We start from the raw sequence: 23,999 nt of genomic DNA on the forward strand, positions 1-23,999 counted from the left end.
AAGGAAAAACGAAAGTGGGTGGTTGTTCTATAAGGTTGTCCAACAGTCAGATTTCTTTAGCTGGAAGTGCTTTATCCTCTCCTCTCACATGCTCTCTGACCTGTATTCCCCCAGGGAAGCAGCAACATTCATACAACGAGAGTTCAGACACTGCATACCCAAAAGCTTTCAAATGATGCTGAAAGTTAGTTAGGAGCTTTTAAGCGACTTGAATCAGAAATGTCAATAATAATAGCCCAAAACGCAGATGCAAAACCACATGTTGTAACAAACAAATGTGCAACAGTCCTGCCTGAAGGAGATCCATGCATAGAGCCCTGCGATTATGTTCTTTCCTGTATTGGGGCGGGGGGGGGGGGAAGCAGAGGGGAAAAAAACCCAAAAAAACAAAACACCCACAAAATCCAAACCAAACACAAAATCCATTATTCTAATACTCCATAGCTGAAAAACATTTTCAAGAGGACCTAATGTACTTGGTGTAGATTATCCTATCAGAACTGACCTCTAAATAATCCAGTCATTTCTGGAAATGTGATTTTGTAAATGTATATACAGTAAATAACAGAACTGAGCTAGACAATAGCAGATCTAGGAGTAGTTTAAATTATCCATCTAGCCTTCCAACAAGAAAAGGGGTGAGCTTTCAAAAAAGTCCCACTTAAAATTACTCCCAGTGCTTTCTCTATCATCTCTCTCTCACTGTAATATGCATAAGCCATTAAGTAACTGTAGAAAAATTGAATAATTTCTTAAAAGAAATCCTGTGAGGACCACTGTAGAAAACTTATAGTTAAGAGTATTATCACCAAATAGAAGTTTTAGTACTGACTATGGTTCATTTAGAATAGAATACTCAGAGATGCAAAACATTTGCTCAGCTTACTTTAAAATAACTTTCACAGAAGAGAAAACAATACACAATAGCGTGAGCATTTCTCTATTCTGCAATTATATAGTATTTTTCTTTTTTCTTTATAGAACTTCACAATTCTAAAATATAAAGATGCTTCAGTAAGTAACTACCCCTTCTTCTAATTACTAGTGTTTCCCCCCAACCCCAGCTACTTTTCAAAGGAACCGTACAATGTTTTGGTAAGCAAAAACACAAAAAAAGGAAAGCAGAGGACATTAACCTTTCCAGACTAACATGGATCATGCTCACTCTGCTATGTCAACCACAACACCTTTCTTTTAAATCTCAGCGTCATATCAAAATTTCTCAGATGAAAAATTCCAATAAATTTTGGTATAGTTTGAAAATAATTTATTTCTGTAAATGAATTTGCAAGCATTAGTTAAGCGGTTCAGACCAGTAATACCAGAATAATCTATAAGCCATAATGGAGGATGTTGTTTTCTTAAGCATGCAGGCTAATTGCTTAATTTTCAACAGTTGCTTAGCTTCAAGAAGCTCCAGCTGAATTCAAATGAACCTGAGAAAGAATGATTTAGCATTTCAGAAGGCATTTTCTACAATGTTTCCCAAGTGAGGGGATGAGAGCGTGAGAGGATGTATCAAACTGACTATAATTAACCTGGCACATGAATTAATTCATGCCATTTCACAGAAGACTATCAGGGCACAGGGAGATTATGATCACAAGTTCAGGGATCTCAGGAAAATTTTCAACATAACAGGGAGATATATAAGGACATGGCTGAAGCAGGCAATAGTTACTTGGAGGACTGCGAAAGACCTTTCAAATAATTTGTCATAAATCTTCTGAGGAGAGAAGGGGGTGGAGGTGGGGGAATAATCTGTTCTGTTTTGGCTTTGATTCAAATAAAAGAGGTACCAAACGCCTTGCCTGTAGATCACAGAAAGGTAGGTGTTTTTATGTTAATCATATATAACTGGATTCCTCTTTTTATATGTTAAACAACTGATTCACCAAGTTTACTGGAGCCCCTTTCCTTACATCTTACAAAGATAAACTTTACAAAACAAGACTTTATAAATCTTTATAGTCTTCTATATTATTGGGTAATAAAAGTTCATTTGGTAAGCCCAGAGAAGCATATATTCAAAAACAGCATTGAGTTTCAGCTAATTTAAACCATAACATCCATATAAAATTAATTTTCCTACTATTTTTAGAAGCACTTCTCATTATTATCATTTCCCATTTATAGATATTATCAATGTTTCCAATTTCCTGAAATTCAAAAGCAAGGTATATATCTATCTTGGAGAAAAGAAAATACAAAGAACAGGAGGCAGAAGCAAAACTGCAGTTTCAAGTTTTAAATTCTTTTTAGCAAATATAATGTGTCAACCATTAAACATTTTCTAGCTTTTCTGAAATTAAACATGAAACTGGACTCACTATGACTCAGTGCAAAGGGAAATTAAAAATGTGCATCTTTTCCATGTGATAAATTATCAGAGACAATCCATAACATTTAATTAACCATCCACAATATTTCAAAATTAATCCCAGCACTAAACTGCCAAGAAGAATTTAATCCATAAGTATTGCTTCCCTGTAAGCTCCCCACAAACAGATCTGTGCAATAAACTGAAAAAGAAGAAAGAGGCCAAAGTTTATAATGAGTTCTAAATGACTGACTGAGCACAGAAAGAAGGTTCTGGATTTGCCCCACTGCATCCAACTAAATAACACAGATTTACAGAGATAGGCATCCTAAGGGGTCTTTTACGCCTTTATTCACTGTGCCCATTGATTAATACACTGTGATAAGGCATGACTTTTACCTCACAACACTGTGTAGACTCAGAAGCCTCTTACTTGATTTCATAACTGTAAAATGAAGCAGCTAATTATAGTCTAATGAGAACAATATGAGCCAGTTCAGAAAAGGAACAAAGAAGCCTAAAGCTGGACATCGGTATTATACTGATGCCCTTATTCATACCGGGATCTTGAAGGACTCTCAAGTGCTACTAATCCATAAAGCACGCACAGTTGATAAACCCTTTAGGTTTTTACTTCCTAAGATGTCCACAGACTCGTTTCTGAATATGAACAAAAATGTTACAACCTTCACTGGATTGCCAATTTCATTATTTGCCTCACATCTAAGACAATTAGAGTACACAAACCTGTGTTATCAGGTCTCGCAATACATGTTCACACACATTAAAAAAAAACCACAAAAAACAACCACTAAAAAGAAAGGGACTGTGCACCAAGTACAGTGGAGGCCACCATTTCCTTCTGGAAAGCACAGAGAGAGTGCTTCCCGTCTCTTCGAAAAAAAATCTGGTAAAAACACCTCCCCAGTGGGGGTTACCTCAGCTGAATTCCCTTCATTGCCTGGGGAAATTCAAATTTGTACCTCTTTCTCTAGAGAGTTCCCAAATATCAGAAAAGAGCTGAAGATTCACTGAGGGGAAAAGAGGTTTCTGTACGTCTATGCCAACAAAATGATTAAATATTTACTTTAAAATTGTTACTGAATGAATTACTGAACTAGTCCTTTGATGAGGAGGTGATCTGAATATGTTTAAGAGATCACGCTCATCAGGGAGATGTATCAAAACAGATACCAAAATTTTTCAGCTGTTATGGCAGCACGTCTGGACACATGGAAGAATTTAAGGTGCTTAGGTAAAGTTTATAGAAAATGGCTGAGACAACTTTTTTATTTCTTTTCTTTTTTAAATTGCCATACCAGATTTGGGTGCTAACTTCACTCAGAGTAGAAGTAACCCATTTTGGATGTAAGCCTATGCTAAAAGAAACAGAACAAATTTATGTATTGCATATATAAAAATAAATATTTATGTATACATAATATTATATACAGTATTATTTATGATATGAAACAGCAAACAGCAATTATAGATTGTTCAGAAAAATCATTCAGTGCCTCTAGGACTATAACATGTCATCTCACATGTTGCATATTTTTTACAATTAAATTTTGGCAAATATACATTATTCCAAAAGACTTAACAGGTCTGGGGGATTTTTTGTAATGTTAATGCCAGGAACAGATTACATACAAAATGTTCCCTCAGTGTAAATAACTCACTATTACTTTCCTATGTTTAAGAATAAGAGAAGTAGTTTTTATAACAGTGAAACAAGACAGACTAATCTGACTTATTTCCAAATACCACGAGAACATTCCTCTTAAGATGTCTAACTAAGCAAATATAGACAGATTTGCTCAGATCTTCAGTTTCAACCAAATTTGTCTTGTTAAAGAACCCATACCCAACCAATGCGTTGTGGTGGAAATTTTTCTAAAGCTTATGGCATCCTTCACTTCACAAGTAAACTACAAACACAATTAGGATTTGCTCTGCCAACTCCCATTACTTTGAAGAAAATTCCTTCCCTCAAATAGCCCTTTAAGAACCAGGATAAAACAGAAATAATTAGGCCAAGAATTATCCTCATAATAATATTCTTGAAATATGATAATAAAAAACAGTTACTCAAGGAACTCAATTACAATGTCTTACACATAGTGTAAAATACCAGAATATGAAACTAAAACTACACTAGCTATATGGATATACAAAGTGGAGCTGCAAAAGATAACACCATATAGCACCTATTTTGTCTAAACTAAAAATCTGGAGAGAGGGAGACAATGCCACTTATGGACAGACTGGAGTACGTGGGGAGGTAACATCTGAGCCAGGCAGGCACAGGGGGAAACAGCAGTGACTACCAATCCTTCCTCCAAACTCATTAGCACCTCTGTCCCCACTGCATATCTGGCTCCTTAATTCTTTTCCTCCATTCTGGCAGCAGCCAAGAAAGCATCACTGGGTAAGCGTGCATGGGGTGGGGAGAAAGGCTGGAAATGAGCTACAGACCCCAGATTTGGACTCTTGAGAGATTTCAACCACATCTATAGGCAACCAACTTGCAGTAGCTGCTAGACACTATTAAGGAAAATGGTGAAGGGGCAGACAAGGAGCGGGCTTTTGAGTTATAAGGAATAATCTGAGCTCAGTGTAAGAAGTGAGGCAAGATCTAAAAGAAAGTCCCTCCATAGGAAGCATTGTATTTCCATCTTCCCCAGCTGCTAAAAGCTCTTGGAAAACTCCTTAATGGCTTTGACCAAGCATTCTGAGATGCTTCCCTATTTTTCTATCACAATACGTTCAGAAAGCCAATTGTGTAGAAAATTCTTTAACCTGAGCTTTTTTTCTCCTTCTCTGCCTCAGGAATCTGATCACTAGCATATCCTTTTCAACATACCACAGGAAATCCTATGACGGAACAGTAAGCACACATAAAAAGATACATACAAATGACAATCATTGAACTAGAAAAAAATGTTACTAAGGAATCTTGACTGCAGAGCTGAAAGTCACCAAGAGATCAAAGTCCTGGCAACTGACAAGATAAATAAATTACAGTTTTCAGGATAAACTACATTTTTCAAGAGAGTTTCCAGGATGACACTGATCACGTAAGAATACTCTGAAGAAACAAACTTAAAAATATTAAAGTGAGCTTTGGATTTTTATACGTATTAAAAAAATCTCGCTTTAATCTCGGTTAACAAAGTAGTCTGGAATTTTATTCTTCTGTTACTGCACGGAACACTACAAAACTGACAATAAAGCAACCATTATTTTCCACAGCACTGTCATGACTGTATGCACATTTCTTTGCAGCTACCCCATGCATCTCATAGATAAGTGATGAGAACATTTTTACCTTACTAATACCACTAAAGCACGTATACATCTTACTTCTCATTCTACTCTACACCAGTGTCATAAAAGCGAGCTCTCACTTCCCACTCTTCAGTTTCTTTTCAATCCCAGATTCCCAGAATGTGTGGGACTCCAAGGAAAAAAGAAATGGAGGTCAGTCCATTTATATGCTAAAAAAAAAACCCTCCAATTACTATGATGAGTTCTGTTTTTTCTCGAGCAGTCACTGATAAATACATTACACTAATTTAGTGCTAGTTCATAGAGGATGAGCTTCTGAATCTCAGGAAAAACAGGAACTGAAGGACTGGTTTCCAAGTAGCAGCTATGACCGTGCTTGGAAAATAACAGACAATTTCAGGTGTTTTCTAATTTTGTATCAGACATACACAGACCAATACTCAACTGAAAATACAGGAATTGCTCAGCTCCCTGATCTTCTTATTATGGCTACAACAGGCTATGGAGGTGCCTTAAAAACCTGGTTCTGTCCAGACAGCAGAATGGTTTCTAACATTTGTATGCCAGTCAGAAAAAGGAGGCTGAACTCCTCCTGTATTGCCAGGTTAGTAGGTCGTAAAATCCACCTTAAAAGATCTATCCTGGATAACTGAAAGCATAGGATCACCTCTACAAATTCCATGCTCTGCAGAGAACAGAAACCTGTCCTTCCACAATGCAGAGCAAATATACAATGTTCTGCTCATCCTCCGCTACATACTGAATAGGACTGATCTCAGGTGACTGGCCATATACAACAATGTTGCTTTCTACCTTCTTAAAATTGATGATGTCACAAAACTTCCCACAATTTACCTGTTTTGTAGTAAAAATCTGCGTTGGTGGGAGCTGAGGAAATAAGCACCTGGGGCCCATAGGAACCATAAGCAAGAACACACAGGAAACACTAAACCAACGATTTGACACGCTGTCAGCAATTTTCACTGGCCTCTTACTTCTTACAAGATATGAAGTATTCATACAGCTATTGGGTCCCCCACGCCAATTAAGCCTTTCTCCCCTGTGGGGTAAGCAGAAGTTAATATCCCCTAAATTATGCATTTCAGGCTGGAGTGTCCCTAACTATGAAGGTGATTATAGGTATAGCAAGCCAGCTGCAGGAGCTCATCCCTTGTTCCTCCATCTCACAGAGCAGAACTGATGCATGCAGAGTGGGGACAAGTGGGGAACTAGTGAAAAAAAGGAAATACTACGCTGTGAGCATTTGACTACTTCCTTTCTCTTACTGCAGTTAAGTTGTGCAATTTTAAAATTTGCTCTTCTGATTTACTGATGATACACAGAAATGTAAGAACAAGAAAAATCCAAGTATGCATATTGTGAAAAATTATACATTTATGTGTATGGTCTGTGCCAACATACACTGAATAGACATCACAAATCAGTATATCCTGATACGGAGAACACACAAAACATAGTTCCTCAGTAAAAGACAGGAGATATATATAAATGAAAGTAAAGCAAATTTTGCATCCTTTATTGAATATACAGAAAACTATTCAGAAGAGTTAACTATTTTTCTGACACAGAATTTGTCAGAAAAAAACTGACAGCTTTTGAGTGAAGATCTACCCTAACACCAAACTGCAAAAGAAGAGGTCTAACTGCCTCCTATATTTTCCTAGATAGTATAAATGCAACAACCAGTTCTGCTGGATGATGCAAGAAGGAAGGAAGAGATGCTCTATCACTCCACTTTCTTTCTCCCCACAAGATGGAAAAAGGCAACTTTAATAATAGTCTCTTGACAAAAGAGTTGCCATTGTGGATGGCACAGGGCAGGGAGGGGTGCAATAATAACTCCTTTTATTCCTCCCCACCACATTGGTCACATAAATGGGAACAAGGCATGATCTAGTGTTTGGAATTAATCTCCACCCATAAATTCTTTTAAAATACCACATTCTTTTTGGTCTTTTTCTTCTTTTAAATCTTTACAAAATATTTCAACATAAGCCACTGGTTTTGCCATCCTGAAAAACAGAATGGGGGGGGGGGGGGGGGGAAGAAATCGTTCATTCCAGCAGACTTCCATGAAATATGGTTTTCACTTATTAACAAGGACATTTAAGAGATAATGGAAATAGAATTATGTTGAAATGTATTTTTTTAATTAATTAATTTTAAAATTATGTTGCCTGATCTCTAAATGGTGCCAAAAATGTAGAGTATAATCAGCTTTATTCTACTGATAGTAATAGCTCTGGGTTATTTTTCTTTGTAGGTAGGTCCCTGTAATTGATCATTCCTTTTTAATCAATTTATATTGACCCACTATCTGAAAAACAAGCTGTTGAAAAAGGAATAGAGGTTACAAGTCCTTGATTCATGCATAGTGCTATGACAACAATTGCACACATAGCACATCAGTGACAATTACATTACTAGCTGTGAAAAGCAATGCTAAAGCATCCCCAGTAAAAGTCCAAGTTTTGAAGATTCATTGATTCTGACAACGTTTCAAAACCTGACTTTTGCCAAAATATGTGAGGAAAAAAGCAAAGACCATATAGACAGGGTTAATAATAAGCTAGAAGACATTAATTACATGAGAATGCAGTTTGGTTTTGGTGTTTTAAAATGTATTTCTAATGTTCACGTGACAGAAATTGAAATTAAATTTGGAATTCCTCATGGAGACTGCCTTTGTACATCAGGTTAAAGTTTGGTTCACATTAAAAGTCCTTGGCATTTTCTAAGGATTTGATTTAATACATTTTTTTTACATAATTCATTTTGAAAGTTCTGGTAACCAAATAAAATTATTTCTTAGATAAAGCAGCATCCAAATTCTCATGTTCTGACAGGAAAGCTTGCAAAAAAAAAAAAATTAAAAGATCACATGCTGCCACAGGCTGCTCCTACCAAACAGTCCATATGGCCAAAATTTAGATCTTATCAATACTACAGGCATATACAATGGCCAAGATTTTCCCTTTACACCTCCTATCCAAAACAGTTACTTTGCAACATTGGAGAGCATCTAGCATGTCTCTTCAAAGTAAACTCAACATAACATTGGAAAAGGAAATGGGAGGACTCAATTTTTATGCAATAACTAGATTTTTAAGCATAACCTTGTACTACATTCTCATGTTATTAAAATAAATTTATGCTAATTACTAAAATAAATCAGAATGTATTCACCAACCACTACAGTCTCATCCCAGTGTTATACACGGGAAAGACAAAATAAAACTTTACTACCAGCAGGTTTTCTATAGTACATTTTATGTGTGTAAGCATGTATATCCACATGTACTAAACACATTAATAAAATATTTAATATATAAATTTACTAAATATGCTATATTTACTCTACAAAGGTGGTGGGATTTTTTAAGAAAAAAGAGTGCTAAAGTGTGTACTTTTAGAAGGATCTTGTAGCAGATTAGCACCCAGGTTCTATTTTAGATGTATTATCAATAAAGAATGTTAGAAAAAAAATACATAAACTATTACATACTAAACAAAGTGAAGAGTAGATAGCTTGCATTCTGTTGCAGCAGAATTGCTCATCTGAAAATTACAATTACTACAGGAGTTAGTAAAAATGGGGTAGGTGGCATGCTTCAGACTGAAACCAAATAAAATAGAAAAATGTGTGAATCCCTGAAAATTCCCTGTGTCTGACCAGGTAAAAGACACCTGCAGAATTGTTTACAAGCACCATACAGTCCTTCATTATGCAACTGTTATAAATAGGATGTAAACCAAAAAACACTACGGCACCAACACAGCACACATTTAATGGCTTCAGAATTCTCACTGGTATAAATTAAACAGAATTTCAACGTTAAATGCTATTCTCTTAAAAAAAAATGCCTTCATTTGGTTTTGTTTCACAGAGTCCAAATACCCATTAGCCAAATACCTCTCACCTGCTATTTTTTTTGCAGCATTAATTCAGACATGTAGTGATCAAATGAAGGCATACGGTAATACAATTAAAATTACAATAATTTAAAAACAGAGAAAAATACTTTCCCACTGATTTTAAATGCAACTTAGTAGTTAAATATTATCAAGTATATCACCAATGACTAGCAGAATAAATAGCTGTAACTCCTAATTATGTATAAACTTTGTATCATTTTATGTATACTTGAGCTGAAATGCTTCAATTTTGAATATTCATTAATGGCAATATAAAAATCAAGAAATACACTAAGTGTATCCTTTCTGAAGGAATTTATTTCTGTGTTTATTTCACTTTAAGAAAAGAACAACTTAGCTGATATTTCAAATTGATATGAAAATATGAGGATAGTATTTATCATACTTTGTAACTCAGTACCATATTTGGTACCATATTTATACTCTGTTTTCATAGTGTTAGAGGAGCTGAAATGCTGTCAGAGTAGTCTGTCACTCTCCAAATAAGTTATGTTAAAAATACAACAGACACCAGTCCGACCCTCCACTTTTTTTTGTTTTCCTTTAAAAATGCTGTAGTTTTAAGCAGCATATCCTTTGAAATAAAATGGTCCTTCTGGCCTGAATATCAAGACAGCTTAAAATTCTCTATAACTTCTATCTAAATACTTATGGTGGTACCAAACAGGAAAATAAATTCTTTTTTTTTTTTAATATTTTAAAATAGTATCTAGTGTACATCAGAACTGGAAAACAGTCCTTGAGTTAGCCATTTAACAAAATGAGAATTAAACAGGTAACTTGTAAATGAAAGCAGTATGAGGCTCATAAAGATTAAACATAAGATACTGTGCGATGCAAAAAAGTAGTGAAAAAAAGGATAAAAATGGGACCTTAAGGGAGAGAGGAGAAGCATCAAAAGGGAAGGAAGATATCAAGGATTGACAGATCTTAGTACAGACTGAGGAAAGGAGACTGAGGGGCCACTGGAAATTATAAAAAAAATGTTCAAAACTTAACAGTTTTGCAGCAGAAATTGACTCCCTGAAATATTTGACACTTCAGTGCCCTCAACACTTTCCACAGAAAGCAGGCTCACAGCCAGACTGCCAGCATCTCTGCCTGGCCGGGTTCCCAACTCTCCAGGTATCCAGGAAGCTGTTTCCCTAGAAATTCTACCTAGAGAGCCAGAAAAACACTGAGTGCCCAGGGTCTGAAGGGTAGAATTTTCTGCTTGTGATACTCACAAGTTGCTAAATTTTTCTCTTTTGTAGCTAGAAAGATACAACATCCTTTCTTAGTCCTCAGTTTCTTACATGTGAGGGGCAGGTTTCTCCTACATAACACATATCCTGCAATTCTCCACATCCTACTAACCCTTCTGTAAATTAGCTCCAATTTGAGTTCACTTTGTCACATCATTTGGTCAAAAACAGAAAGATGTGACTTCTGCAGTGCCTTTTTATATAAACTTAAATCTTCCTTAACTGTAGTAGAAATACTTCACTTTATATAACATAATAAGGCAAGGTCTTTACAGTCAATTAGTATCCTCTGTCAGATCGAAGAATGTAGCTGAGGGAAAGAAGACAAAAATCCTTCTTTCAATCCATATTTCTGTGTGCTTGAAATTTTAACTAGTTTTCCACTTTTGTCAATTGGCCTAAGACACTACTTTTTTTTTTTTTTTTACAAGTCTTGTTTTGTTCTCAGACCACCATGGCCACAGGAATACTATTACATGTCCAAAAAATATGTTTCTCCTCTTCATGACCAAACTACAACAATGCTTGCAATCATCTTGTGATCAGCTGCCACACTCAGCTCTTTATCTAACAAGGCCACTAGTCCCGGGGTACACCATGCTGTGCTCTCCACTAGTGCATTTCCTCCCATTATCCATTTACTATAGTCCATAACATCATCAAGCCTTTCCAGTATAATACTTAGATTTTTCCCCATTTTAGCAACAGTCCCCAAATTTGGTTTAGTGAATTGATTCTATTAGCATTCACCTACTTCTTTTGACACAGTTATTACCAAAAATACTGAAGAGATTAATCTCAAGACTGGTCACACTGCTTTAACCTGAATACCTTCTCTTTCAGGATCCATAGCAGTCACCCTATTGGCTTACTAAAAAAGTAATGTTGGTCATCTGAAGAAAACTGAGCCCTTTTGTGAATAGGGAGCACTGCTCTCAGTAACACACCTTCAAAAGCTCAACTGGCCTTTGACCCCAGAAAGTGAGGGGTTCCTACAAAACTAATCCTTTCAGTCTCTTGACTTGTTCATTGTTCTCATGTTCCGGCTGCCTCTTCCCAGAGCAGCAGAGCAGGGCTTTCTTACACCTCTGTGCTAAAATGGAAAAATAACTAGAACATTTAAAAACCTAGCTCATATGATCAGTCCTTCTTCCCTAGTTGCTTTTTTTTCCCATTGTATTTTTATACCTGGTTTTAGGCTATTGAAGCTTCTCAGGAGTAGTCTTGGGTTGGTGATCAGCTCTTTAACCATTTCTCTTGCAATTGCTGTAAAGTCATGATCACTTAAAGCACTTAAGCCTGCTACCTATAAATGGTATTACATGGTTATAGAAACCATATTTAATATTTTTCTTCTGAGATGTGGCATTGTCACTTCGGAATGATGCAAACCATTATGAGATCTCACCAGTAAGCAGAAATATCTGACAAGTATGGAACAAGTCAATTACTTGTTCTTAACTTATTTTTCATATTCTTCTCAATTAATGTTAGCAAAATTATGTACTGTGAATGATAAAAATGAAATTCACCTAGCGAAAAAGTCTGCCCACAAAAAATGAGTGCACTTCTCTCTCAGCTTTAATATTTGTCTATTATCTGACAGAATAGCCACATGCAGTATTTATTAATAAAGTGACATCTCAATGGAATCCTACAAAATAAAAGATACTGCTTCTATGCATAACAAAAGGGAAAAAAATCAAATTAAATTACTTACTTGATTAAGTATATCTTGTTTCTGTAACGCATGCAAGGAAAGAAAGAACACACATACATTAGTGCAGTGTCGTAACGCTCAGGTTCTGTTGTTATAATAGAACTATTTTTGTTGAAAGGTTAGTGATGTAAATGAACAAGCTTAAGACATTAGATAGAATATCCCATTTTCTTGCATTAGCACATACATCAAGAAAATGGTTCTAAGTCAGCGTTCTAGTCTGGATTAGAGAGTGCAAGCAATTTATTTCTAGCCGTGCAATGACAGATAACCAAGAAAAAGTAAATACGATGTTTGTCTGTCATCCCTGTGTACTTTAAAGAAAAAACAAAACAACATAAAAAATTATTTGTTGCCAAGAATAGTTAACGAAGCAACTTAAGCAGAAGTGAATGCAGTGATAAATTCTCCAAATATATTAACAACAACAAAAAAAAAGGCTAAGGGGAATCTCCATCCTCTGCTGGATGCAGGGCGAAACACAATGACAAAGGATGAAGAAAGGGCTGAGGTACTTAATGTCCCCTTTGCCTCTGTCTTTAACAGTAAGACCAGTTGTTCTCTGGGTACCTGAGCTGGAAGACAGGGACGGGGAGCAGAACCAGAACCCCCATAATCCAAGGGGAGATGGTGAGCAACCTGCTACACCACGTAGACATACAAAAGTCTATGGGATGAGATGGGATCCACCCAAGGGCACCGAGGGAGCTAACAGAAGTGCTCAGCAAACTGCTTTCCATCATTTATCAGCAGTCCTGGCTAACTGGAAAGCTCCTGGTTGACTGGAGGTTAGCAAATATGATGCACATCTACAAGAAGGGTCGGAAGGAGGATTCAGGGAACTACGGGTCTCAGTCTGATCTCAGTGCTGGGGAAAGTCATGGTGCAGATCATCTTGAGTGCCATCACACAGCACATACAGGACAACCAGGTGATCAGGCCCAGTCAGCATGGATTTATGAAAGGCAGGTCCCACTTGACTAAACTGATCTCCTATGACAAGGTGGCTTGCTTACTGAATGAAGGAAAGGCTGTGGATGTTGTTTATCTGGACTTTAGTAAAGCCTTTACGCAGCATTCTCCTGGAAAAATTGGCTGGTCATAGCCTGGAGGGGCGTACTCTTCGCTTGGTTAAAAAAAAAAAGAGAAAAACAACCTGGCTGGATGGCCGAGCCCAGGGAGTGGCGGTGAATGGAGTTAAATCCAGTTGGCAGCCAGTCACAAATGGTGTTCCCCAGGGCTCAGTGTTGGGGCCAGTGTTGTTTAACATCTTTATCAATGATCTGAATGAGGGGATCAAGTGCACCCTCAGGAAGTTTGCAGATGCCACCAAGTTGGGCAGGAGTGTTGATCTGCTTAAGGGTAGGAAGGCTCTACAGAGGGATCTGGACAGGCTGGATCGATGGGCCAAGGCCAATCATATGAGGTTCAACAATCGAAGTGTTGAGTCCTGCACTTGGGTCACAACAACTCCACGCAACACTACAGGCTTGGGGAAGAGTGGCTGGAAAGCTGCCCGGTAGAAAAGGACCTGGGGATGTTGGTCAACAGTTGGTGAAGATAAGCCAGCAGTGTGCCCAGGTGGCCAAGAAGGCCAAGAACATTCTGGCTTGTCAGAATTAGTGTGGCCAGCAGCAGCAGAGAAGTGACTGTACCCCTGTACTCAGCACTGGTGAGGCCTGCACCTCGAATACTGTGTTCACTTTTGGGCCTTTCACTACAAGAAAGACACTAAGGTGCTGGAGCGTGTCCAGAGAAGGGCAACAAAGCTGGTGAAGGGTCTAGAGCATAAGGCTTATGAGGAGCAGCTGAGGGAACTGGGGTTGTCTAGCCTGGAGAAGAGGAGGCTGAGGGGAGACCTCATTGCTCTCTACAACTACCTGAATGGACGTTGTAATGAGGTGGGTGTTAGTCTCTTCTTCCAAGTTACTAGTGATGGGACAAGAGGAAACGGCCTCAGGTTGCACCAGGGGAGGTTTAGATTGGATATTAGGAAAAATTTCTTCACTGAAAGGTTTGTCAAGCATTGGAACAGTCTGCCCAGGGAGGTGGTGGAGCCACCATCCCCAGAGGTATTTAAAAGATGTGTAGACATGGCACTTAGGGACATTGTTTAGTGGTGGATTTGGCAGTTTTAGGTTTATTGTTGGACTCAATGATCTTAAAAGATCTTTTCCAATCCAAATGACTCTATGATTCTATAAACCCCACCAAGCATTGTCACAGAAGTCATCCTTATACACTGCTTTAGTTTGTAATAATTCTTACTCCTTTTAATATAGGTGTCAAATTAATTTTCTGCCTTAATCACAAACTGCGATCACTAAATCCCAGTAAGAGGTACTACCTTAAAATTATAAATACAGGTGCATTCTCTGCGTAAATTACAGTGATTGTGCCAGACTGCTAAACTTGAGTTATCAGACGTATCTTTGATATGTTTACAGAGTTAAGTTAGAAAAACTCTAAAACCTCTGGAAATCAGAGGGACCCTGGAGCAAGCTGCTTAGAAGTATCTGCACTACTTCCAAAAATGCAAAAAATCCTTTGGAGTAGGCACCTAATTGCAACCTGATTGAAAACATTCTGCCAAACTTGGGGCTTCACCCCTCCAGGCAGATCAGATCACGGAATATGCTTTGTGTCATGCACTCATTGTCATAAGCTTCCTGGAAATTTTTGTTTTCCTGCTTTCTGGTCTTTCTGCTTATGCACATTTATTCGTTCCACGTCTGAACTGTGGAACCCTGGAGCACTGCCCTGCTCCACATGCAGACCCAAGTCGTACCCTGACCGCAATCCCTCCATGCACCTTCTGCCCTCACTCTTTACTCACTGATTAACCCTAAGAGCTCTACATGGTAAATAGCTAAGCAGCTAAACAAGAAGTTATGATGCACTCTAACAGACCCCTCAAAAAGGATGACACTAGGACTACAAGCACACAATGATGTGTACCTACTGCCCATTTGGATACAGTCTTTAGCTCCATCTGCTTTCCTAATTCTTGCTGGCCTATTCAGTGCACCCCTCAAAGTGAAATGGCTGAAATGAATTAATTTAGACAAATCTCAAGCAATGGAAGACTATTTATAATCACACCTTTCCAGGAGGCTGATCTTAACCTACGTGTCTTACATCAGGTATAAAATCTAGCCTTAATTACATATTTGACATTGACTTATAGAAGAAGGTGGAAGCGCAGAGGTTCAGTAGCATTTGTAGAAGTTTTAGTCATTTCCCTTACAATGAAAGCAGAGAGTAAAAGCTCCATAAATAAACTCCCTATACTGGATGACCTTCATATAATGAGATACATCATTTCCACTAAGCCCAAAAACCGTTCACTTGACAAGATATAAGATAATAGAAAAAACAAACCAGATGACTTCAGGTAACAAGCTTCGAATACCAATAGCTTTTATTTTGCTATTTGTGTACCATTAAATCAGCTTATGATAAAAAACTGCAATATAGAAGCAATGGAATGGAATAAATTCCTGAACCCTTTAAGCAGGGAGAAGCTTGAAACAGGAAGTTCTTAAGGCTTTTTTCTTAACTACATAAAAATATCACACTGCTAAATCTGCCATAGCTCTGTGCTCTGTGTTTACTGGTAAAAAAACAGCAACACTTTTTGGTAGGATATTGGCAAGACTTGAAAAATACTTGGGAGTACTTCGGAGGTAATGATCTAGGAAATAAAGAGCCAAAATGGAAACATGATGATATCCTCTACAAAAAACAACAACAAAACACAAGTGCTATCTATAACATGTGGAAGTAAAAAGCTGCACTATGACTGATTTCAGCTGGATCAAATTTTTTTCATCTCATTTACAGATAATAATTACTTAACTTAAATAATACATTGAAGTCATGGAGTCTAGCCAGATAAAATCAACTTGCAAATCATTCCATAAAGAGTTTATCCACATAGCAGGTTGAATGCATGCCAAATATATATACACACCTGTGCAAAGGCAGTTCTGTCTGACTTGGAATATTCATTCAACTGCAGAGGAAATTTCAGACACTTTGCTTTCAGTTCAACAGCTTATGGCATGAACCTGAGCTAATAAATCCTATTAGATCCAAAGTAGCTTCGCTGCTAGCTGTGTCTTCCTTATGTTGCACTCCCTGAAGTCTAACTGCTAAGCAGCAAAGTGCAAAAGCTGTCAGATTTAGCCTGGGTCCAACATTGACCCAGTAGTAGTGAATAGCTTGATCCCTGCTGAAGACACTGAAGCCACCACAGGGTGTCTGACTTGCACTCCCCTGTTCCCTTCCACCCTCCCATCCTGCTCACTAGCTTGGGTGCCATGCTGCTCTACAATCCCTAGATGTTTCAGTACATTGATAGGATTCGGCAAACAAATTGCTGTGAAATGAAGAACCCTGGGAAACGCCATACAGAGTCACACACTCAGCTCAGGATCAACTCTGTCTATTAATTTCAGCTTTATACAAATTCTGCCAATTCACCTGGCTTCAGCCAGAGCAGTTGTCCCAGGTGCCCATACTGATCGCCTTTTGCCATGACTCATCCTCCACATACCCTCAAACTGGAGGAATGACTTTTTTAAAAGAGAGTAATCTCACAACTTTAAATACCGATTATGCTTATACATAAACGTGGATAATTTGATACTGTTACCTACATAGCAACATGTTATTTAAATATGCACACAAATATTTTGTACTTTAAAAGGTCACACATCACAAAATAGAAACTATGTATGACTGAAAAGTGAAGAATTTCATGAAAAAATGTGAATAATAAGATTGTTTTATCACAAACACTATGAGCACAAAGAAAAATGTAGAAGTTAAAAGTGAAAAAAAGAGCAAGCACTGAGTTTGTAAATCAACAGTTCACACTCAAAAAAAAAAGTCTACTTTCTAACTGGAATCAGTTAAGAGAGTTCCTACAGCCTATGCTATATTGGAGAATAAGGTAGATAACCACAGTATTCCAATCCTTTTATAATCTATGATTCTATTTAATTAGAATAATGGAGATTTAAGATCATAATTTATACAAGATCAACTCATACTGTTTTACTGAACTATTAAATATTTCCTCAGAAACTAACTAAAATGACCACCATTATGCTTTGCAAAGTTCAAAGCGTCAAAGAATTTTTCAATACTTAATGAGTTACAACTACCTTACTTGACAATAATTCCTCTTTTGCGTCCGGAAATGTAAGACCAAGTAATTTCATAATGGTTAGCACATTTTTCTATCCTGAAATCCACATAATGCAAGCATAGTTAGAAGCACTACTATTGGAAACATTACTGAAGCAGGTTTTTATTTAGCTTCATTTTGAATCACACTACTAGGACGTGCTAAGCAGATACAAACTGCAATTGAGGATAACAAAAGAAAACAATCTGGCTTTTTCTACCAGCCAAAACAGAATATTTTGTCTAGTAGTGAATCTGTAGTGACAATGCACACACACTCACACTCTGTTCTCAGCTGAATTCTTTGTTTCATAACATCAGAAAAAAATTCCCCTTTAGTAATGGGGATCCCACTACCAACATAACAGAAACAGAATTTAAAAAGAAATCTTAACTGAACAGATTTTACTTTTCTGTCTTTTGGAATTATGCTTGACATTTCCAATCTTTACAAATAATTGGGATGCATGTTGACCTTACCATGAGTTTGGGCATTTTTGTGTCTTATTTGTTTATATCTTAGGAAAAAAAAAAGTAGTTTTCTGTAAACTATTAAGCAGGTCTGTCTAATCTGATGTTTATAAACTTCTAGTTCTTAAAAATATTCATATTTTTGTTTTCCAAAGAGTTTCAAATACCCCAAACAGCTGATTTGTAAATAATCTTCTATTTCAAATGCTTAGATTTGCTACATCATTTGTAAATATTTTTCCCCATCATTTCTGACCATTGAAGAAAGAGAAGAATTACCCCTTCAGGATTATATTTTGCTAACACACCACTGCCATGGAACTCTTCTAAGACATCCTTAATTTTCTTCGTGGAATCTGGATGAAGAATAAAGAGAGAGAAAATTATAATACAGAAAACTGATTTACATAATATGAACGGTAATTAAAGAAACAACAACCAAACTGCTAATAGCTTTTCTCAATGCACATTAGTAATTTTCTTTAGCTGTCTGAGAGCTGTGGGCACAAAGAAAATGAGAACATACTGTACCCTCTCACCAAATACTGTAAAAATCAGCAAGTAAACACAAAAAGCTCAGAAACAAACACTCTTTGACCCAATCCTTAACTATTGTTAAGTCGCATTCTTCTTGAAGGAGTTGTCTGCAAGGACTATTTCAAGTCACTGTTCTCGTCCTTGAAATCCGAGTCATCTACAGAACATGATCATTCTCAACAGTGCTACTAAATCTCCTCTGGAACAGCTGCCAGTGAGTAAAGGAGCTGTCAGAGGAGCCTGACAATATCAAGATAAAGGGGAAACTTGAAGGAAAAATATCTTTTTCTGTGGTCACGTCACAGAAAACAAATGCTGCTATCGAAAATTCAATTTTTGAAGACCACTAAGATAGTCTAACCATTGTCAGCTACAGAAATGCTAAGAATATTTTTGTCTAACAGAATTGTGTAAAATCCCTACAGTTCAGAAGCACATAGCTCTAACCTTTCCAATTTGTTTTCAATTGCAGATTCATTATAGAAGAAAACAGGTAAACTTAATGGCTGCACATTTATTTCTACAGCGAAACCTCGAAGGAAAGGAGAGAAGCAAAGAGTGTACAAGGAACAGAACTATCACAAGCAACTAGTTAGACACTGAAAATTACAAACACTAGGACGTAGTCTTACTGATTTTTTAATTATATCAGCAAAATATAGCATTATAGTAGTTTTTTAACTTTTAAGACATTCAGCATCTTAAACGTGCCTCAGAAAAGTACATTTAGTAAATTATGTGACCTGGAAGGAGAAAATGTAGCAGCAAAGGATTTGAAAAATAGCTTAGTAACAGTTCATTACAGCTATAAACAGGACATAACAGTAAAATTCAGTTTTAAGAGGTGCTGGAGGTGTTGTTTCTCCCCACTCCCATACACAGTTTAGATTGTAATAAGAATAGCTTTTCCCAATGTTTGTCATTTTATGAAATTTTCTTAGGTAAAAACACCCAAGTCTTTGTGTGGCCTCAATAAAACAGTTTATTTTCACTAATGGGCTATATGTTAAAGTTACTGTCAAGTGTAACTGACGGACTTTAGTCTCATAGACAGTCACAGCAAATATTTTACTTGACAAAGGCTTTTATACTCGTATTGCTGTGTCATTTGAAATACAGCAAATAATTACAATTTATATGAAAAAGAAAAAATACAATAAAGAATAAAGATGTTACATTTTATTAAGAACTGTAATTAGATGCTGATGGGTTAGATATTTACTGATTTACTGATTACACAGACTGCTGACTGACAAAGATTTTTTTTGGTTGATCTCTACTATTTAAATATATCTTTCAGTAGTCATATACAAGGTTGTATACAAAAATCATTGCATTTTATGGTAATGAAGTCATTAATCATGACAGTGGCAATGTGAGATAAGCAGACGCATAACAGAGATGACTGATCCTCATCCTAAAAAACAATTTTTTTGAACTTTGGAGGAAGGAGGTTAAACACACATCAAATAGAAAAACAGCAAGGTCCACACACACACCTTTTATTATCCAAAGAATGTAATAAGTAATAAATAAATAAAATAGAAATGGCCAGCTTTCTAGCAGTTTTACAAGTTTCTTGAGGTTTTTTCCCAGCAATTAGAATGCTTCTTTCGTTTCATATTTTACAAGATAAGTTCTATTCAACTTTAAATGAGTATTATGTCCATGCAACTTTAATTAAAACCAAAAACATGTGTTATGTAACTTAAATCTTTGCTTTCATTTTGTTCATCTTAGTCAAGTCTTGGCCTCTTCTTCCAAGTTTGGTCTCTTCTCCCATGTTACTGATGATCAGACAAGAGGAAATGGCCTCAAGCTGCATCAGGGGAGGTTTAGATTGGATATTAGAAAAAATTTCTTTACTGACAGAGTGGTCAGGCACTGGAACAGGCTGCCCAGAGAGGTGGTGGAGTCACCATCCCTGAAGGTGTTCAAAAAAACGTGTAGATGTGGCACTTCAGGGCATGGTTTAGGAGGCATGGTGGTGTTGGGTCGACGGTTGGACTTGATGACCCTAGAGGTCTTTTCCAACCTTAATGATTCTATGATTCTAAGTATCATTAAGATAGAAAATATTCTCTATTCCAGCAACAACAGGACTATTAATCTTTTTTGTGCATGAGCTTAAAGTATTCACATCCAAAAAGCATAGCTAATTCCATACTTCAAATAACTGTCAAGCAAAAAGGGCCTGTGGATATAAATTCTGCTTTTGTTGTCCCAGCAAAGCTCTTCAAGAGATTTCCATGGTCTGGACAGAAGCTGTATTTATTATGAGCACAATAACCTACATTACACATACAAGGCAGAAGCATTTTTTCACAATCCTTTGTTCACAATCATTCAATTATTTTTTCAGTTCATGTGACAGTATCCAAACTAACATGAATTTAGATCTTTTAAAATAATATGAAATGATGTATCAATATTTTAAGTCAAACGCCAACTCAGAGTCTTCTGCATGCATAGTCTTTAATAGTGCTGACATTCCTCAGAAAAATTACTTCTCCTTCCTCAGCCTCTAGTAGGCAAACTAGTATTAGGAACATGTTTCATCTTTAATAAGTTGTCCTAAAAGGGTATGAAGAATAGGATAATTTGGAGATCACATTCAAAAATAACAGGAAAAAAGAAAAAAAAAATACAAGAAGCGTTGTCTCGGAAAGCCCTATGCCAATAAAAATGAGAAATTCCAATACAATGCTCTTAACTCTACTAAAAAAAAAAAAATCAAATAAATGCTTTACGTCTAAAACAGACAAAAATTTTCAGAAGTTATACACAGAAGTAACTAGGAAGTCTTCCTAACTTTTTTCCTCAAGTTTCCTAACCAGAAAATAACAACAATGCTGTCGGTTCTGTTACAGTTCATTTAGTCTGATCCAAATAATCTACATACTCACTGGAGAACGGTGGTGTAAACACAAGTGTCAAACCAGAACCTGTGTTCTCACCATTACCTCCAAATGTCACAGATGTTGTGCATAACTTCACAACTTACCGCTTTGTGAGTGGTCTCAGTAAGTTCATAAGTACTACTCAGGTTAAAATACAAATATGGTCTTAAACTCTATTGGATAACTCTTATCATTCAACCCATCTTCTGTTGCAACTTGGACAGAATGCAGCAGTGTTCATTTAGCCAAGAAGATGGAAGGAGAAAAAGGGACACTATGGACCAGGAATCAGAGCTGTCCTTGGATGAGGCGAGATGTGGTTTCCCACCTGATGCTCCAGTGAGTTTGGGGCAGAACAAACAGGCTAGGCATGGTGTGGGAGACAGCTAACTGAAAAGCTATTTACCAGTACACAAGAGCAAAGTAGCTGAATTCCACACAGTGCTGCAGAAATTTTGTTTTAAAATAAAGACTCGAAACAATAGATATATAGATGAGACTTGGGCTAATGTTGTATTGTTTCAGAATAAAGGCAAAACAATTAAAATCATACCACTAGAAAAGAGACCTGCATATGTAATAGTAAAAGTGTCACAGTGTATGATTTTCCAACTGTCTTTCGGTCCTAACGATACTTTTTATAACTGAAGACAAGTTTACATACTAAGTTCAAAACCATTTAAGATTTAGCCCACATTAAAAATTATTATTCATATTCTAAAATGACTCAACTTTAGATGAGGAAGATTGAGCACTCAGTTGAGACTGGAATTTGGTGTACCATTTCTCCCATAATCAGAAAACACAAAACAGAAGGAAAGCTTGTCCAGATCACTCTGTCTAAATTTTCTCCCCATCCTCCCAGAAAAAATTCTGAAAAGGATTTATCCTTAAAATAAAATAAAAAACCACAGACACACAAAAAAGAAAACCCACGCCCCACCAAAAAAAAAACCCACCCAGAGACTTATAAGAACTGGGTTATATAAAACTCAGCATAAATCACATGCTATATTCACAAAACTGTTTTACAACTTAAAGGGAAATAACAAGTACAAAACAACGGCTGGATTATGAATAATTCCCTTACAAATCCAGATATGTTTTTCTAACTCAACAAAAATTTATAATAACCTGATACTTATTGGACTGTAACTAAATTTAACAGAATAAAAGTAGAATCATAATCACTTCCTACCTCTACTCACCTTCTACAAACTTGACACAATATGAAAAATATCACAGGCATCCCAAGGCCTACCATGGTCAAGTTCAGAATTTATATATAGAAGCTGCAAAGAGATTTTCTATGCATCTTATTATGATTGAGGGAGGGAAAAATTTCAACCTCAATACTCAATTTTCTGCATGCCAAGAAAGCCTTGCTCAAACTCACAAGCCCTGCTTGGTAGATAAGCCAATGAGAAGCATAAGGAAAAACCCAGTACTCAGTTGACATGGCAATTTTTATATAGGTTCTTATTCTTCTATGGACTTTTCCTTCTTTTGTGGATGCAACTATACAAAAGTGTGTGTGTGTATATATAAATTTATATACATAGCTTTTTTTCCTTTTACATAGTTTATCTTATTCAGAGAACTGGGTAATGTTTTTGCTTAGGCAAAACTATGCTTAATCTAAAGCTTTACTGGTCTAGATATATCAGTATATTAAAAAGACCAAGCCTGACAAGAAACCCGTGTGGAGCACCAAAGAGTTAAAACTGTTCACCTTCCAACAAAGAAGGTTGTTTCAGTAAAAACATGGTTTACCTACTATGACTCAGTCTTGCAGCATGTCTGTTGGTTAGAGATGCCTGATGGTTGATACTGAATCAGCAGAAGGCAGTAGCTTACATGGCCTATGCTTCCCATACATACAGCTACAAGCTTGCTGGCAAACCACTTTCAATATAGATCATGCCTCAGTTTTGGTTTGTGACTTGTAAACGGTCTTTCGATGCAAATTTCACAAAAGAAACAAACATTTTAAACCTCAAGTGAAATAAACAATTCTGGTTTTCATGTAATTGGAATTTAAAAACTATTGCGGCCTTGTAATGAGTGGTCGGGCTGGGAAGGCGATCACCACCCACTGGTCTAAAGGAGACCTCCCCTCACTAGTTGCTACCAATGGGTTGGGTAACACTCCTTAAACTGGAGAATTTGAGTGACTACATCCTCCAGCAAATCACATTCCTGCTGAACTCTGTGACAAACAATTAGGAAAAAGCTTCTGAGAAATGCAGGCAGAATTGGATGATGCTGCATAAATAAATACAGTGGCAAGCAACTTTTGCAACAGGAAATGGAGAAGGCAGAAGAGGAGGCAGGTAAGGGAGGTGAGGATGGAGGAGGACAACTTC

At 36.8% G+C, this 23,999-nt stretch overlaps 1 protein-coding gene across 3 annotated transcripts in view; it reads right to left on the reverse strand.

Annotated features, from left to right (window-relative positions):
* The window catches only part of DGKB (diacylglycerol kinase beta), a 364,782-nt gene that overhangs the window by 278,970 nt on the left and 61,813 nt on the right, over positions 1 to 23,999 (reverse strand). For 2 of the 3 annotated variants that reach the window (XM_075082948.1, XM_075082947.1), the window contains exon 3: positions 18,476 to 18,552. In XM_075082948.1, the coding sequence (XP_074939049.1) occupies positions 18,476 to 18,552 (77 nt within the window). Of the gene's footprint in view, positions 1 to 12,532; positions 12,554 to 18,475; positions 18,553 to 23,999 lie in introns of all 3 variants that reach the window. The other variant, XM_075082945.1, reaches the window with a different exon arrangement.

The sequence above is a fragment of the Phalacrocorax aristotelis genome, chromosome 2, assembly GCF_949628215.1.
Source record: "Phalacrocorax aristotelis chromosome 2, bGulAri2.1, whole genome shotgun sequence".
Lineage (NCBI taxonomy): Eukaryota > Metazoa > Chordata > Aves > Suliformes > Phalacrocoracidae > Phalacrocorax > Phalacrocorax aristotelis.